Source organism: Dermacentor albipictus, chromosome 6 (assembly GCF_038994185.2).
Source record: "Dermacentor albipictus isolate Rhodes 1998 colony chromosome 6, USDA_Dalb.pri_finalv2, whole genome shotgun sequence".
NCBI classification, from domain to species: Eukaryota; Metazoa; Arthropoda; class Arachnida; order Ixodida; family Ixodidae; genus Dermacentor; species Dermacentor albipictus.
In genome coordinates, this window is record NC_091826.1 from 140,937,200 (window position 1) to 140,952,597 (window position 15,398).

The 15,398-nt window shown below is 49.5% G+C and overlaps 1 protein-coding gene across 1 annotated transcript in view; it reads left to right on the forward strand.

The window, feature by feature from the left end:
- LOC139061384 (ATP-binding cassette sub-family C member 2-like) overlaps nucleotides 1-15,398 on the forward strand; it is a 485,203-nt gene that overhangs the window by 354,496 nt on the left and 115,309 nt on the right. The window contains exons 21-22 of the mRNA XM_070541366.1: nucleotides 3,053-3,388; nucleotides 4,988-5,089. Coding sequence (XP_070397467.1) covers nucleotides 3,053-3,388; nucleotides 4,988-5,089 — 438 coding nt within the window. The remainder of the gene's footprint in view (nucleotides 1-3,052; nucleotides 3,389-4,987; nucleotides 5,090-15,398) is intronic.

Here is a 15,398-nt window from a genome sequence, read left to right on the forward strand (position 1 = left end):
GGCCGGTGCCGCTGAGATAAGCTAGCAGGTTATCCACAAAGGAAAAGAATTCTTTTTTGTTCCCACAGGGTGGTCTGTAGACTACTGAAAATGTTCCTGCTTGAAGACGAATAGTGAGGCATTCAACGTTGCGATTAATTAGGGAAAAATCTGCAATTTTCTCCGAGTTTAGATCATTTCGTACATATGCTGCTAGACCACCACCTCTGGCGTAGGTACGGTTTAGTATGTGATGCCTGTAGTTTTCGAACTGTATCGAGGTTCATTTACGTACCCGCAGGATACTTTTGTTCGGCCGGCGCGTGAGAGATTCCGACTTTCTGCGGTCAGCAATTCCTGGCAACAGGGCCGCTTTCTTCTTTTTTTATTCCGGGGTGCTTTGGTAATCGTGACGATAGACTGTTTTATTTTTACAAGTACTTCTCCTGGAGGGCGCATGTAACGGCTAACGGATGCCTCCGAAGAGCACGCGGCATTACAATAAAGCAGGTGGCGCAGGGAGTCTTCGCATACAAAATTGGCTGTCCGCTATAGCGGACAGCCTATCTTACACTCCCTTGGCATGCGCAGGCTTCGGTGAGCCCCATCCAGCCCTGGTTTTAGCTTTGCTGTTCCCGTTGCAGCTTTGGTGCCCTGGAGGCGCCGTCAATACTATGAAATAATGACACGTTGTTACAACTAGTAAATAAAATATATTGAAGAAATACAATCGTGCCAAGGCGCCACCTTCGAAAGCAGCGCTAGCGCGCCCGCGCGAGAATAATGTAACGCCAACAAGGAATTTACCGGCCCACGTACGACTGTACGATCACAGTGCACGTTAAACATCCCCTGGCGACCTAGATAAGGTTATCCGGAGCCATCCACTACGCCCACCATCATAGCTTTAGTCGCTTCGGGACGTTAAAAACGTTTTCACCACAAACCAAATCAATGCATGCGGGCGCACATTCGCAGCTAAAAGACTGCATCCGTAAGTCATAGTGAGCCTTGCAAAAGCATCGACAATGTGCTAACTTATGGTTGAGCTCAAAACACACCCAGAATAAAATCGCTTCTATGTTACAGGCCAGCTGCAGAAGCGTGCACTTTCACCGCAAGACGAGAGCACATTCGAAAAAAAAGTCAACTTCAACGCGCTAAAAACCACACAGAGCATGAACACATACACTTTTTCGAAGCGGAAGGTGTCAACTAAGCTCAAAAGAAGAGGTTGTGAGGAGCCGTGGCACGTACTTCACGAAGCCGTGCGTTCTTTGCCACTTCCTGGAGGTCAACCCGCCCGATTCTGTGAATCCCAACTTTTTGGGTTGCGCCCGCCTGATGGCAAAGCAAAAAAAAAAAACATTTTGCCCTCGCTGTGTCTGTTGCGGAAACCGACTGCGCAGCAGCACGGCATCACAATAAAGTTCTTGGCCCTAGCACATTCTATTACACTAACGCATTCCGTCAGTCCGCCTGCCGTACTTTCGTCGCGCAGGCCCAACAATAATGGAGGTCGGAGTGCGCTGGGAAGAAAAAAATATGCAAACGCGTGGCGCCTGCTTCGCTCTGGAAAGAAAAAAATATACAAAAGCGTGGCGCCTGCTTCCACATGACAAAAATTGGCCAATGGGGGAGCGGAGGAGGCTGGGGAAACAGTAGGCGTGGAGGAGGAAGCGCCAGGGTGAGCGGGGTGTCGGAAAGATCTAAGAATGGCGCTACTTTTGAAAATTTGAGGGGCTTTAGTTCCTTGCAGCAATGAGCGCCATCCATCAGACGGGCGGGAAAGCAAATCCGCTTCTTTCACATCCCTACTCGCGAGTCTGCTCCCTTCGCGCTCTCTCGTAGCTGCTCACGTTTTACTGTTTCGTCGCGCACTCGCGCAGAGGAGGCAGTCGATGATGGTGGAATTTTGGCAGACCATTGAGAAAAAGGAAACGCTGCTGGTGAGCTTCTCTTGAAAACCTGTCGAAACCGGCTTTTACACTCCTTTGCGCTTGCGTTCCGTCGACCGCTGCTGTAGCCTGGTGAAACGCTGCCTGGTCTCCATGACTAAGGCCAATCACAGAAATTGACTGACAACACGAACATTAGAAACGACCTTGCACGAATAGATGCTGAGAAATATTCGAACCAGATGACCGCTTTCTCGCCAGATTTAACACTGCCGTCATGTACGATCAATGAATGCAGTGCAACCCCAGACAAAGAAAACTGTAGCTGGTACCGTGATTCGACAATAACCAGCGGGAGTGCATGGAACTACCCTAGGCTACCCTAGGCGCATGATGTTGAACATTATTTTGCGCTCACGACAGCTCAAAAGCAGAGTTCGTAGTTATTATTCTATATAGAAAGATAATAAGTGAATACTATCTGTCATATAATAAAAACACTGTGATAGGCTTGAGAGAAAGTTTATTGGTGAAATTTGTGCCCATTACAGGGCCCCTAGCGGGGAATTGTGCGCTCACGACTGCAGCCCTGTCTAGAGGAGGCACTGTATAGTTGTTTTCTTGGCAGCGCTGTGGTCAATGTCTTTTCGCCCTCTGCAGCGATTCGCAGGAACTTAAGACTTTCGGGGATTAACCAGAAAGTGTTCTGTGTGCAAGCATCATGCAGCTGTTGATGTCAAGGGTGGACTGTCCCGGCGTCAGGGACATTTTGTAACAACGGGTTGTGCAAAAAAGGGTTGCCGTAGCCAATTGCGATAATTTATATCAAAATAGAACTGCAAATAAAAATGGCTATGTTTGGCTGCAACCTTTGTTTTTTGCCCTTTTTTGTGTTTGCCTACATTCAGGCAACAACTTGTCTAGTTTTGGGCTACGCCGCGTCGTCCGATCTGGCAACACTGGTGCACAGCTGGGCTGAGGTTTCTGGTAACGCTTCACGGCGAAACTACAAGCTTAAATAGCTCCGCTGCTGAAAGAAAACCAAGGACTGGGGGCGTCTGTTCTTGTAAGTCATTGCACGGGCTCCATAGCACGGCCGGCACCTGGTCGGGGAGATGCTACTCGAATAAAGCTTCTGCTATCGCAGCGAGTTAACCCGAGTGTCGAATTCGCAGGGCGTACTGACTCGTGCAGTGAATGCGACGCGCTACATCCGGAGCGCGCACTTCTCGCGCGTGCTCCAGCACGTGACGGAGACCGTGGACTCACTCACCATCGTGCGTGTGTTCGGCATGACGGAGCGCTTCTACGAGCGCTTCTGCCGCCTGGCGGACCAGAACCTGCGCGTCTCGCTCGCCTCGGTGACGTGCAGCCGGTTGACGAGGACGTTCGCCGTCGCCTGCAGCCAGGTTATCGTGCTCTCCGCGCTGATATTCACCGTCGTCGGAGTGGATCCGCGCGATGTGTTGCGCTCGAGCAGCATCGGCCTTTCTCTCAACTCGTCTCTGTTGGTGAGTGTTTGCAGGCGGCAATACGCGAGAACTGTATCGCTCTAAGCGGTAGCTTTGATCGCTGGCCCTAGCATACTCCTTCTGACGACTGAGGCGGAATGCAAACGAAGAGCATGGTAAATAACTGCAGGGGGTAAAACTAAAGGGGTACCATGTGCCTAAAGCACCATCTGAGTTTGAGGCACGCCGCGGCGGGGGACTTTGGATAAATTTTGACCACCTGGGTTTCCTTAACGTCGCCGAGATTTAAGTACTACACGACTCAATTGCATTTCGCCACCATCAAATTTTCGTCCGGGTGGTCTTGATCGAACCTGTCAACTCGAGGCCAGTAGCCACAGCCAGTGCGCTACCGCAGTGGCTTATTCGAGCTGTCGAAAGTACTCTGAAGCCACTCACTGGGGATATTTCATAACCGAGACCCTGTTTCGTAACCTTAAATCTTTTCAGTCGGTCAAGAATGCACCAATTTGTCAACAGATTGGTGAGGGCAGAAGAAACAAAACTCGCTTTCCATATTTATTTATTTATTTATTTGTTTGTATATTTATGTATCTTTACTTACTATATTGCTTATTTTATTTTTATTTATTTCGTATATTCTCAAGGACCGAGGACATTACAGGAAGGAGTAGTGAGCACACATAAAGTCGTTGGCAACCTTCTTCAAATTAATGACTTCACAGATGGCAGCGATTGAGGCGGGAAGGTGCTACCATTCGTAGGCAGTCGGTGAAGGAATAATTGTTAAGAGTCGGAGTGGCGTGGTGGCACCCCCACCTTTATTAGGTCATCAATCCGGGGTGAAATGTAGGATGCGCGAAGGAACAATTCATCTTTAATAACTGTGGAACAGCACCAGAGGAATGAACGACGAGAGCACGATAGCTAACAACGCAGCTGCACGAAGGGACATTGGCCAAGCGTGACAGGGCACCGCCAAATCACGCAAGGAAGCCGAGCTGCTTGCCGCACAATTCGTTGCTTCGCACACACGTCCCACTCGTCTGCAACCGAGTTTCTTAAAAACGTGTTCAGATGTCACTTTTTTTAATAGCGCATATTAAACGAACGGAACGGAAGTTTCTGTTGGTCCTAACTTTATTAAGACTACAGTAGACTCCAACCCACGAAAGAACGATCAACTTACAGCTTTTGCACGTGCGACACATCACGGAAAAAATACCATGGCTTTGCTGGAACGACGTTACACGCAGGTCGTTGTGGGCAACGAAGCCAAGTAATGATATCTGGCCGTGTATTCCTGGCTCTGACAGGGGATAGTTTTGTTCTGACACTGGGTTGTTAGCCACGCTGTGGTACTTGAATCGCAAAGTCACGTATGAAAAGCTTCGGCTCTGTTAAGCAAATAGCACCCCTTTGTTCGTTCCACATTCATGATAACTGCATGCTTTGGTACTCGAGGACGTGGGAGGGGGATGAAGGAAATATGCCATGCCGTGCCGTTGCTTTTGACGATGGGACATCCCGTTCGATGTGACCAAATGCTTAACCCTCTCTAACCTGCGGATGCAGCATGCGCCTGACCTTAGCAGGCAGACAGTAAATAAAGCATCGCTGTTTTTTTTTCTTCAATAGATTCCATCAACGATGACCATGCTCTGCATCACCTACTTGGGGATGACACAAATAATGGTCGCTTTGGAGCGTGACATAGAGTTCACAGAGCTCCCGAAGGAGGTAAGCCAGATGCCACATGTCAACACACTTTGTTCGTGTTGTTCATACTATTATTCAGCGTTTATTATTAAGTGTACTGTTATTCAGCGTGTTCATAACTACTAGTCAGCGTTTCCTGTCGGAAGTTCTATGGAACGGTGAAAGCTCTGGCGTCATGTAGCCTCGAGTAATAGCTGAGAGCAAGCAATTTTACTGTTATTATTGGCCTAATCGTTTATAGTATTTCTTGAAACTAACGCTGCGCGAGTTTGAACTGATGTACATGTGCAAGCGCACTTCTGGAACACAGCTTTCTTATAGCTAGTTCACTACTGCATGCCTCACCTACTCAAGTCAGTTATCATATGTTTATTCTACACGAAATAATATTTTTCCGTGATGATCAAGAAGCGATTTTGCATACTAGAGTTTCGTTGCGCACCGAGAAAATATTGGCACAAGGCAGAAACGCATTTAAACAACGCGCGCAGGTTCATGCGCCCCCTCAAGAGGACAACGGCGTATTGGAGAAAAAGACGACGAAATGATGGCTCGTGCTTTTGCCGCACGCACTTGCATCGTAGATGGCCGTTGTCAGCGTCTAGAAGAACAAGAAGAGGTGAAGCGACGCTCCAGAGAGAAGAAGAAGGCATTCTTCATCTCCTCTTCAGAAAGCGGCAGTCCTTTTTATTTACTATCAGGGCACAAGTTAGCCCACAATAAATAGTTGTGTCTGGACTCCCTTAATTGTTCGTTACAATGCTGATGAGATGCGGGGTAATGATTTCCAGCCCAATTCGAGTTGGACAAAGCAGCCCGGAACCACGCCATCTCAGACCCAATGAGTTCACGCCTGTCCACCAGCGCACGAGCCGTCGCCTACGTGGTGAGCCGCTTGAGTTTCCTCTTTTGCCGGAGCAAACTATAATAGCAGCAACAGACAATCTTGAAATGACATCCCAGACAGCCTCAACCCGCATCGTCGTCGACCAGCCGCGGACGCCGGAGCCTTCTCACGGCGATACCTTCGAAGACGCCGAAGACTGGTTGGAAGGCTTCGAGCGCGCCGCTGACTACAATGGATGGGACGAAAACCGGAAGCTCCGCAACGTTTACTTCGCGTTGCAAGACTGTGCGCGAACGTGGTTTGAAAACCATGAAGCTGTCCTCCGGTCGTGGGATGACTTCGGACGGGAGATGTTGGCCACGTATCCGAGCACAGACCGCCGGGAAAAAGCTGAAGCAACGAAAGCATGGCAATGTATATCGAAGATATGTCCCGCTTATTCCGCCGGGCCGATCCGAGCCTGAGCGAGGACAAGAAGCTTCGGCACCTGATGCGCGGTGTGAAGCAGGAGCTTTTTGCCGGTTTGGTTCGAAGCCCTCCACGCACCGTCGCCGCATTCCGCTCCGAGGCGACAACTATGGAGAGGACTCTTCAGCAGCGTGCGAGACTCTACAACCGCGATAATGTACGTCGCCTCCATGGATATGATGTCGGCAATGTTCGGGAACAGCATCGAGGTGTTACGAGAACTCATAAGATCTGTGGTTCGAGAAGAGCTCCAGAGGCAACAGCTGAACAACGGCCCCACAGCGGTCTCTTCATTAGCAGAAGTTGTTCACGAAGAAGTTAGACAAGCAGTCCGCGAACAGCACCCGCCAGCACAGCCGCAAACGTCGTCACCGGTACGGCCGGTGGTATCGTACGCCGAGGTACTCAGAGGATCTCCAGGACGAGTTTCATCGCGGCAACTGCGCATGTACCCGAACCTCGGTTCTTGCCGTCTCCTCCGGAGACGGGATTCCGGAAGGCTGACACATGGCGCACTCCTGATAGAATCGCACTGTGCTACCACTGCGGCGAAGCTGGTCATCTCTACAGGATGTGCGAATACTGCAGAGCGGGACTTCGGGGGTTTTCCATAAATGCTCCTTGCCCAAGAAACGGTGAACGCCCTTTCGAGATCCAGGAGTATTTGTCAACGCGCCAAAGCCCGCAGACTTCACAGCCACATCAACCTCGGTCAACAGTGCCACAGAGGTATCGATCACCGAGCCCGCGTCCATCCTCAAGCTCCCCATCGCGACGCCCCGAAAGCCACATCGGGAAAACTAATACCGGCGACCTGTGGAGGTGAGGCCGCTGCCGACGCAAGAACAGAGCCTCCAGCGCTGAACGACGGCCGAGAGAGCAGTAGCGGAAAAAGTGACGTTGCTTCAGATTTATGTGTGTTTATAGACGGCTCCGAAAATTACTGCTTTAGTAGACACAGGCGCAGACCATTCTGTTATGAGTAAAGTACTTGCCAGAAGACTGAAAAAAGTGCTGACTCCTTGGAGAGGACCGCAAATTCGAACCGCTGGAGGACACCTTATCAACCCGGTGGGCAGGTGCACTTCTAGAATCGGAATACGCTGATATACATGCGTCGCCAGTTTCATTGTCCTATGAGAATGCTCAAGGCATTTAAATGTTGGAATGGACTTTTCTTAGGTGAACGATGCAGTTATCAGCTTGCAGGAATCCTGTGTGTCGTTCTCAACCAAGCACGCCATTGCGACGTTCGAGTGGGAAGAACAATTCGATGCTCTTAAGATTATGGGCGATGACGTCATGATACCCCCAAGATCCAGCATAGCTGTCGCCGTAAGAAGCACCGTATTCAGCGACTATGAAGGAATAGCAAACATTAACACTGGGCTCTTACTCGAAAAAGGGATCTGTATGGCAAGTGGCCTTTTCGGCTGTGTGACGGGTGTTAAAATGTCTTCCTGACTAATTTAGGAAATGAAGTCCGGCATGTTGGGAAGGGAACCGTCATTGCCCGCCTTAACGATTATGAACAAATTACGGATTTGAGCCCTTCCGATGCTGCACTACTGGACTCTGACAACGTAGACTCCATACTTGCATACGACAGCATCGAAGCAGCACTATCACCGAGCCAGAAGCGGCAAATACAGAACCTTGTACGAGAATTCGCCTCGTGTTTCTCAACGACATCGAAAGTCCAGAGAACATCCATCGCCAAACACCGTATCTTTGTCGACGAAGCTGTGAGGCCTATTTGCCAGCATCCCTACCGAGTGTCACCGAGGGAGAGAGAGATCATCAGCAAACAAGTCGAAGAAATAATTAGAGACGACGTAATCCAACCATCGACCAGCCCATGGGCTTTGTGTGTGGTGCTCGTAAAGAAGAAGGATCAGGCCTTGCGCTTCTGTGCTAATCATCGGAAGCTAAACGTCATCACAAAGCGGTATGTCTATCCACTTACGAGGATCGATGACACCCTCGATAGACTACGGGATGCAAAATTCTTTTCCTCTCTGGACCTCAAAAGCGGATACTGGCAAATAGAAGTGGACGAACGAGATCGTGAGAAGACAGCATTCCTCACACCTGACGGACTATAAGAATTTAGGGTACTTTCGTTCGGCCTCTGTTCCGCACCTGCCACCTTTCAGCGGATGATTGACACTGTGCTCTCCGGGTTAAAGTGGCAGTCCTGTCTGGTTTATCTTGACGACGTCGTAATTTTTTCTACCACCTTTGTTCAGCATGTGGAACGACTAAGCACTGTGCTCAAAGCTATTAGTTTAGTAGGGCTGACGATAAAGCCACAAAAGTGTCACTTCGGCTTACATGAGCTCTTTTTCCTCGGCCATGTGACTAGCTCCGAAGGCATCGGTCTTGACCCTGAGAAGACCACAGCAGTGGAAAAGTTTCCTAGACCAACTGATAAAAAGGCCGTTAGGCGATTCCTAGGACTTTGTGCCTACTACAAGCGTTTCGTCAAAATTTTTTCAAAGATTGCCGAGCCATTAACGCGATTAACGAAAGAAGATATGCCCTTTGTCTGGCATAGCGAACAAGAAGATGCATTCAATGAGCTACGACGGTGACTTCAAAACCCCCCGGTTCTTGCGCACTTTGATGAGGAAGCGGAAACAGACATCCACACGGACGCCAGCAATTTAGGACTCGGTGCCCTCCTCGTTCGATGGCAAAACGGAGAGGAAAGAATGATTGCATAGGCCAGCCGCACCCTTTCGAGGGCTAAAACCAACTATTCAGCCACCGAAAAAGAATGCCTCGCAGAATTGTAACGAACAATTAAGGATGTCGAGACACAACTATTTATTGTGGGCTAACTTGTGCCGTGGGGGTAAATAAAAAGGACAGCCGCGTTCTGAAGAGGAGATCAAGAATGCTTTCTTCTCTTTCGAGCGTCGCTTCACCTCTTCTTCTTGCAGACGCTGACAACAGCCATCTACGATGCAAGTGCGTGCGGCGAAAACACGTGCCATCATTTCGTCGGCTTTTTCTCCAATAGGCCGTTGTCCTTTTGAGGGGGCGCATGAACCTGCGCGCGTTGTTTCAATATGTTTCTGCCTTGTGTGAATATACATCACCTGACGACATTGCAAAATATTCAATCAGGGGCTCCTTTTATCTTGCACCTTTCTCGTTATTTAAGTTCTTAAAATACATTTTTGTGCTTCTGTGATTCCATATATGCTCTGCTTGTACATAATGTACACAGACTGCGTTCTTCACCAATTTTAAAGATGAGCAATCCAAATGTCGGTTTCTTTTTGTGCGCCAGTTTAGTACTGAGATTCGCACTATGGATATGAGTAGTAAATTCTCATGTAAACAGCACGTTTTCAATTTTTGTTTCATTTTCATATCAGGTGTTCAGTGCACTCATGTTGCTGAAAACTATTCCTTGAAATTATCTATCCGTGCAAGTAATCAAGAGATTTTAGTTGTGCAACACGCAGAAATGTTTTAGATTCGAAGCTCGCTGAATTGGAAACTGACTTGGAAAAAGAGCACCTGTGCCGTCAATATTGCGCTGCTACCACCTTCCTTGTTTTTACACGTGGCCACCGTCAGTAACGCAGAACCCTGTCAATCCCTCTGGACCGAGCCCTACACCTGAACAACTTGTGCTTCTTTCGTTTTTCCGGACCGCAAGAGTGCAGCGTCTATGTCGCTGGAGGAAAATGGAGACAATGATTTTTTTTTCCTGCGGCATAGCAACGGAGTACACAGAGTTATGCTATACATTCTTTCTGCAAGGATACGCTGCCGCTAAATGCAGCAATATAACTAAGTGAGCAGCAAGGCGCAAACTAAAGCGTTTATCGCTGACAATGCCAGCAGGACAAAGACGGTATTGGGGTTACCGATGTTGTTGGTAGCGTCGTGAAGCACTTTGGGCAGTAGGCGTTCGCGACTAGAACGATAGAGCAGCGAGAGGTAGTACAGCCGATCGAGCACCGAAACAAGGTTTGTCTCTCTCGTCATCGTTCTCTCTTTCATAGCCACAACCCCACTGCTCCTTCGTTTACAGTGCAGTTATCTCCCTCGCGGAAAAGGAATTCGTCCCGGCGACCTACGGGTAGGACAACACAGACAGCACATAGTACGGCTTTAGACGCTGGACATGGACTATTTCACGTCCTCGCCGGCGATGATCCTAAGGTAGCTCGAGGGGTTCCACGATGTAGTTGACTGGAGACGTTTGGTTGATCACGTGGTATGGGCCCTGGTACTTCGACGCGAGTTTCGGCGACAGTCCAGGGGTAAGGGTTGGAAACCAAAGCCACACTAGCGAGGCAGGAGCATAGTGCAGAGGCATGGGAAGTTTGTCGAATGTGCTTCTGACGTTGCTGATCTTCTGCTGTAAATATACGGGATAGCTGGCGACACCCTTCTGCGTGTGCAACAGCTTCGGATAAGGTAGTGGTTTCCATTGCGTCAGGGTGGTACGGAAGGATAGTATCCATTGTGGAAAAAGGTTCGCGTCCGTACAGGAGAAAGAAGGGCAAAAATCACGCTGTATACTGCATGGCGGTATTATAAGTGTAGGTCGGAAATGGTAGTACATGGTCCCATTTGCTTTGGTTGGATGCAACGTTCTTGGCCAGCATGTCACCAAGAGTGCGATTAAAGCGCTCGGTCATGCCATTTGTATGCAGATGATATGCAGTAAGGGTGCGATGAATGATGCGGCATTCTTTGAGGGGAGCCTCGATGATGTCGGAGAGGAAGACGCAGATGTCCATAAATGTCGATGCCTACTCGATCAAAATCACGTGCTGGGCAAGGCAACGGCTGCAATGGGGCGCTTGAATGACGAGGGGGATCTTTGCGGCGTTGCCAAACGAGGCAGGAGCGAACATAATGACGGATGAATCGAATGCTTCGCCAGTAGCAACGAAGGCGTAGACGTGCGTATGTCTTTAGTACAGCTGCATGCGCGCACTGCGGGTCTTCGTAGAACGCTGTACAAATATCCGAACGCAGATTCCGAGGGATGACAAGCAACCATTCGCGGCCGTCCAGGAGGTAGTTGCGAGGTTACAAGAGCCCGTCGCGAATGTAAAAGTGATGTGATTGGCAACGTAATGCGCGATCGGTAGTGGGTGTTGATGGGGTGGGCAAGATACTCAGCATGGACACGATCCATGGGTCTTCTGCTCCAGAAGAATGTCCGTGGCAGCAAGGCAACAGTCGGACGATGAGGTCTTTGGGAGCTAACCTCGTGTGTTAGCGGCGAACGAGACAAGGCATCCGCATCCGAGTGTTTTCGGCCAGCACGGTACAGAACTCGGATGTCGTACTCCTGCAGTCGAAAGGCCCATCGAGCAAGACGACCGGTGGTTTTTTTAAGGACCACAGCCAGTACAGCGAGTGGTGATCAGTTATCACGTCAAATGGGCGTCCATAGAGATATGCACGGAATTAGGTTATAGCCCAAAATATAGCCAGGCATTGTTTTTCTGTTACAGAATAGTTTGATTCGGGTTTAGTGAGCGCACGACTGGTGAAGGCGACGACGTACTCATCGAAGCCAGCCTTTCTCTGAGCGAGAACGACACCAAAGCTGACGCCACTGCCATCCGTGTGTATTTCAGTTGGAGCGCTTGGGTCGAAATGGCGTAGGATTGGTGGTGGCTTCAAGAGACGATGCAGCTTTGTGAATGCGGCATCGCAATCCGGTGACCAGGTCAAAAAGTTGTGGCCACCACGAAGAAGCTGCGTTAGAGGTGCTATTATGGTGGCGAAATTGCGGATGAAACGGTGGAAGTATGACGCTAACCCAATAAAGCTGCACAGTTCTTTCAAGGTCGTTGGTGGTGGAAACTGGGCAACAGCTTGTAGTTTCGCCAGATCAGGGAGTGCACCTTCTTTCGACACGACATGGCCGAGGATGACCAGGTGCCGGGCAGTGAAGCGACAGTTCTTGAACTTAAGCTGGATGCCAGCATCGGCGATGCACTTGAGGACGCGTTCAAGTCGAAGTAAGTGGGAAGGAAAGTCCAGTGAAAAGATGACGATGTCGTCCAGATAACGCAAGCATATCTGCCATTTGAGGCCACGCAAGATGTTGTCCATCATTCTTTCAAATGTGGCAGGTGCATTACTCAGGCCAAATGACATCATGGTCAATTCAAATAAACTGTCAGGTGTGATGAAGGCCGTTTTCTCGTAAATCGGATCGTAAATCTGAAGATGAGAAAAATACGGCGCCTTGGAGGCAGTCCAGCGCATCGTCAATACGGGGTAGTGAATAAACGTCCTTGCGGGCGTTCTTATTGAGTCGCCGGTAGTTCACGCAAAAGTGTGGACTACCGGTGCTTTCCCCAGTCGCTTTAGACTTCACTATGTCGTCAAGGTGCCAAAAAACTCCGTTATTACACGCAAGCGTAACTGGCCAGCTAGGGCGATCGGCGAATGTTTGTTCGAAGTCGCGAAAGAAGCAGAGGAGTAAGGCGCCTGGAGGGAAGAGAATTGCGCGCCTGGGAAAGTACGGAGGAGCGCGCACAGCGGACTTCACGACAACACCACCTAGGGGAAAGTCTAGGTGACGTTGAGCCAAGTAAGGAAGGAGATGCGAGGCGTCCCGAAGGAGGAAGGTAGGTGGAGGCGTGGTGGCTGGACTTACTCTGGTAGTTGCCATAGGGTTTGTTTGCGATTCGGACGTACCTGGTTCGCCTCTTGATAACATCATCCTCGCGGGCAATACGATGTGTGTGCGAGAGAAAGCGTGCGGCGGTGAGCGGACGATAGCGGCCCAATTTCTCGCGCGCATGGCAGCGGCGAAGGGGCTTTTTACTTTGGTCGCGCGGGGTCGCGTGGGCGATCTGGTTTGGCAGCAGAGTTTAGGTGGACCGATGGGTCATAGCGTTGCGTGCGCTGTGTTTTTGCCCGACAGTTGGAGTAAAACGATAGGCAGTGCGAACGTCACTTCGCTCGCTACTGCTGCCGCGATTCCTCAGGCCAGCATTTTGACAGAAGCATCCGCGGTCATCGAGTGTGGTGAGTTCGTGTTCTCCTTAGCGCGCTGTCACCATGTTTTTTAGCAAGTGAAGGTTTAAAAGAGGAAGTTCTACCCCGGCGGCTGCTGCCTATGGCGTGGCGACACGAGCCCTGTCTTGATTACGATCTGCGATGCGGACAGAGTAGGAGTCCAGGCGCACTAAGGCCGATAACTTCATGTGTGCTACAGCAACCATACTATTCCTCGTCATCTGCGTACAAGTGAAATGGCAACTTAGGGCCCTATAACATAAAACTATTCCAATATGTTTCTATTCCAATCTCCTGGCGTCAAATCTGCGTAACCACCAACGCAAGCACCGAGCTATCACCCACAGGATTGTCTGAACAGACCAATCAAACGCTCTCCTCGTTCATAGGAGGCCACTCTCGTTTGCTTGACAAACGAATAACATTGTCTACACTGAGCGGCTTGTCGTATCTAATTGGCTGACAAGAGGCGAGGAGAACGCTCAAGTGGAGAGGGACTCGATGGGGCCGAGCCACTGCACTGAAAGTCGATAACCGGATGAAGAGGGTGGGGCCGGCGTCTATGATTGGGCGGCTTTCCCTTACTTAGCTTGCGGGGGCTGGTCGAAGATCACGGCGGCCTGAAACGGAAGCTCAAGAATGACGCTAAAACGGACCCTCAGCAAAGAAGAGTTGGCAAAATAAGGGGGTAAATGTGCCGAAAGTACTCAAAAACGTTACACGGCCACGCAAGAAGTTATATTATACGCAAATACACCTATGCTCTCCGGCAGGTGCGAGTAGCCAGCGTCTGAGCGATCGGCGGCAGCCATCTTTTATTCCTTTCGGAACGGGGCAGCATGCGGCTATTCCGAAGAAAATTCAGTTTTGTTCAGCGTATTAATGCATCTTTATCGCGTACACGTCACATTGACGCGGTGAGTTCTTGCGGTCCTCTGACGTTGCGTGACAAGCAGGTGAAGTGGGTGCAGCCCGAAAACATTTACCAATAGCCGAGGGCTAATGGCGAAAAGGGGTCGAATCAGGAATAAATGTTTTATTTTTTCTGTGAAATCATGCATAATCAGTGTGTACACATCATGTCAGATGGGGAGGTATCGCGGTTTTTGTGACGTCGCGTGAGAGACAGGTGAAGTGGGAGAGGTCGAAAAAAGTTTTTGACCAATCGTTGAAGGCTGATGGCAGAATTGGAATAGAAATGTTTGGAATAGTTTTATGTTATATCGCCCTTAATTTTTCTAAGATTTCTTCTGCGGGCTAGGTAATAGCTAGGACGGGTTTCCTCCTTCTCGAATAACTTCGCCATCTAAGATTCTCACTTCAAACCCAATTAGGATAAATCTATTAATTGCATACATTACCCTAACCACTACATATGTATAGCCCCTGGTCAGTCACTAGAAAGGTAACCGTTGTTCACAGCGCCCGAATTTTAGTAGTTTGGTGTAGCTAAACATACCTCGCCGATTCCACGTCTTCATAAAAGCTGTCGACTTCCTGGTCATTATGACTGGATGTAGGGACGTACACCTGTACGACCTTGAATTTGTACCTCGTATTAAGGTTCGCAACAAGACCTGCCAACCCCTATAGAATTCCTGTACGTTAGCAGCTATATTCTTATTAATCAGGAATCCGACTCCTAGTTCTCGTCTCTCCGCTAAGCCCCGGTAGCACAGGACGTGCCCGCTTTTAGCACTGTATATGCTTTATTTGGCCTCCTAACTTCACTCAGCCCTATTATATCCAATTTACTGCCCTCTAATTGCTCCAATGGCACTGCTAGACTCGCCTCACTAGATAACGTTCCAGCGTTAAACGTTGCCAGGTTCAGATTCCAATGGCGGCCTGTCCGGATGCAGGGATTCTTAGCAACCCTTGCTGCGTCGCAGGTCTGACCACCGCCGTGGTTAGTTGCTTTGCAGCTGCTGGGGACTGAGGACAGGGGGTTTTGACTGTTGTGTTCATATGGGAGGTTGTGACCAATTACTGCACCAGGGT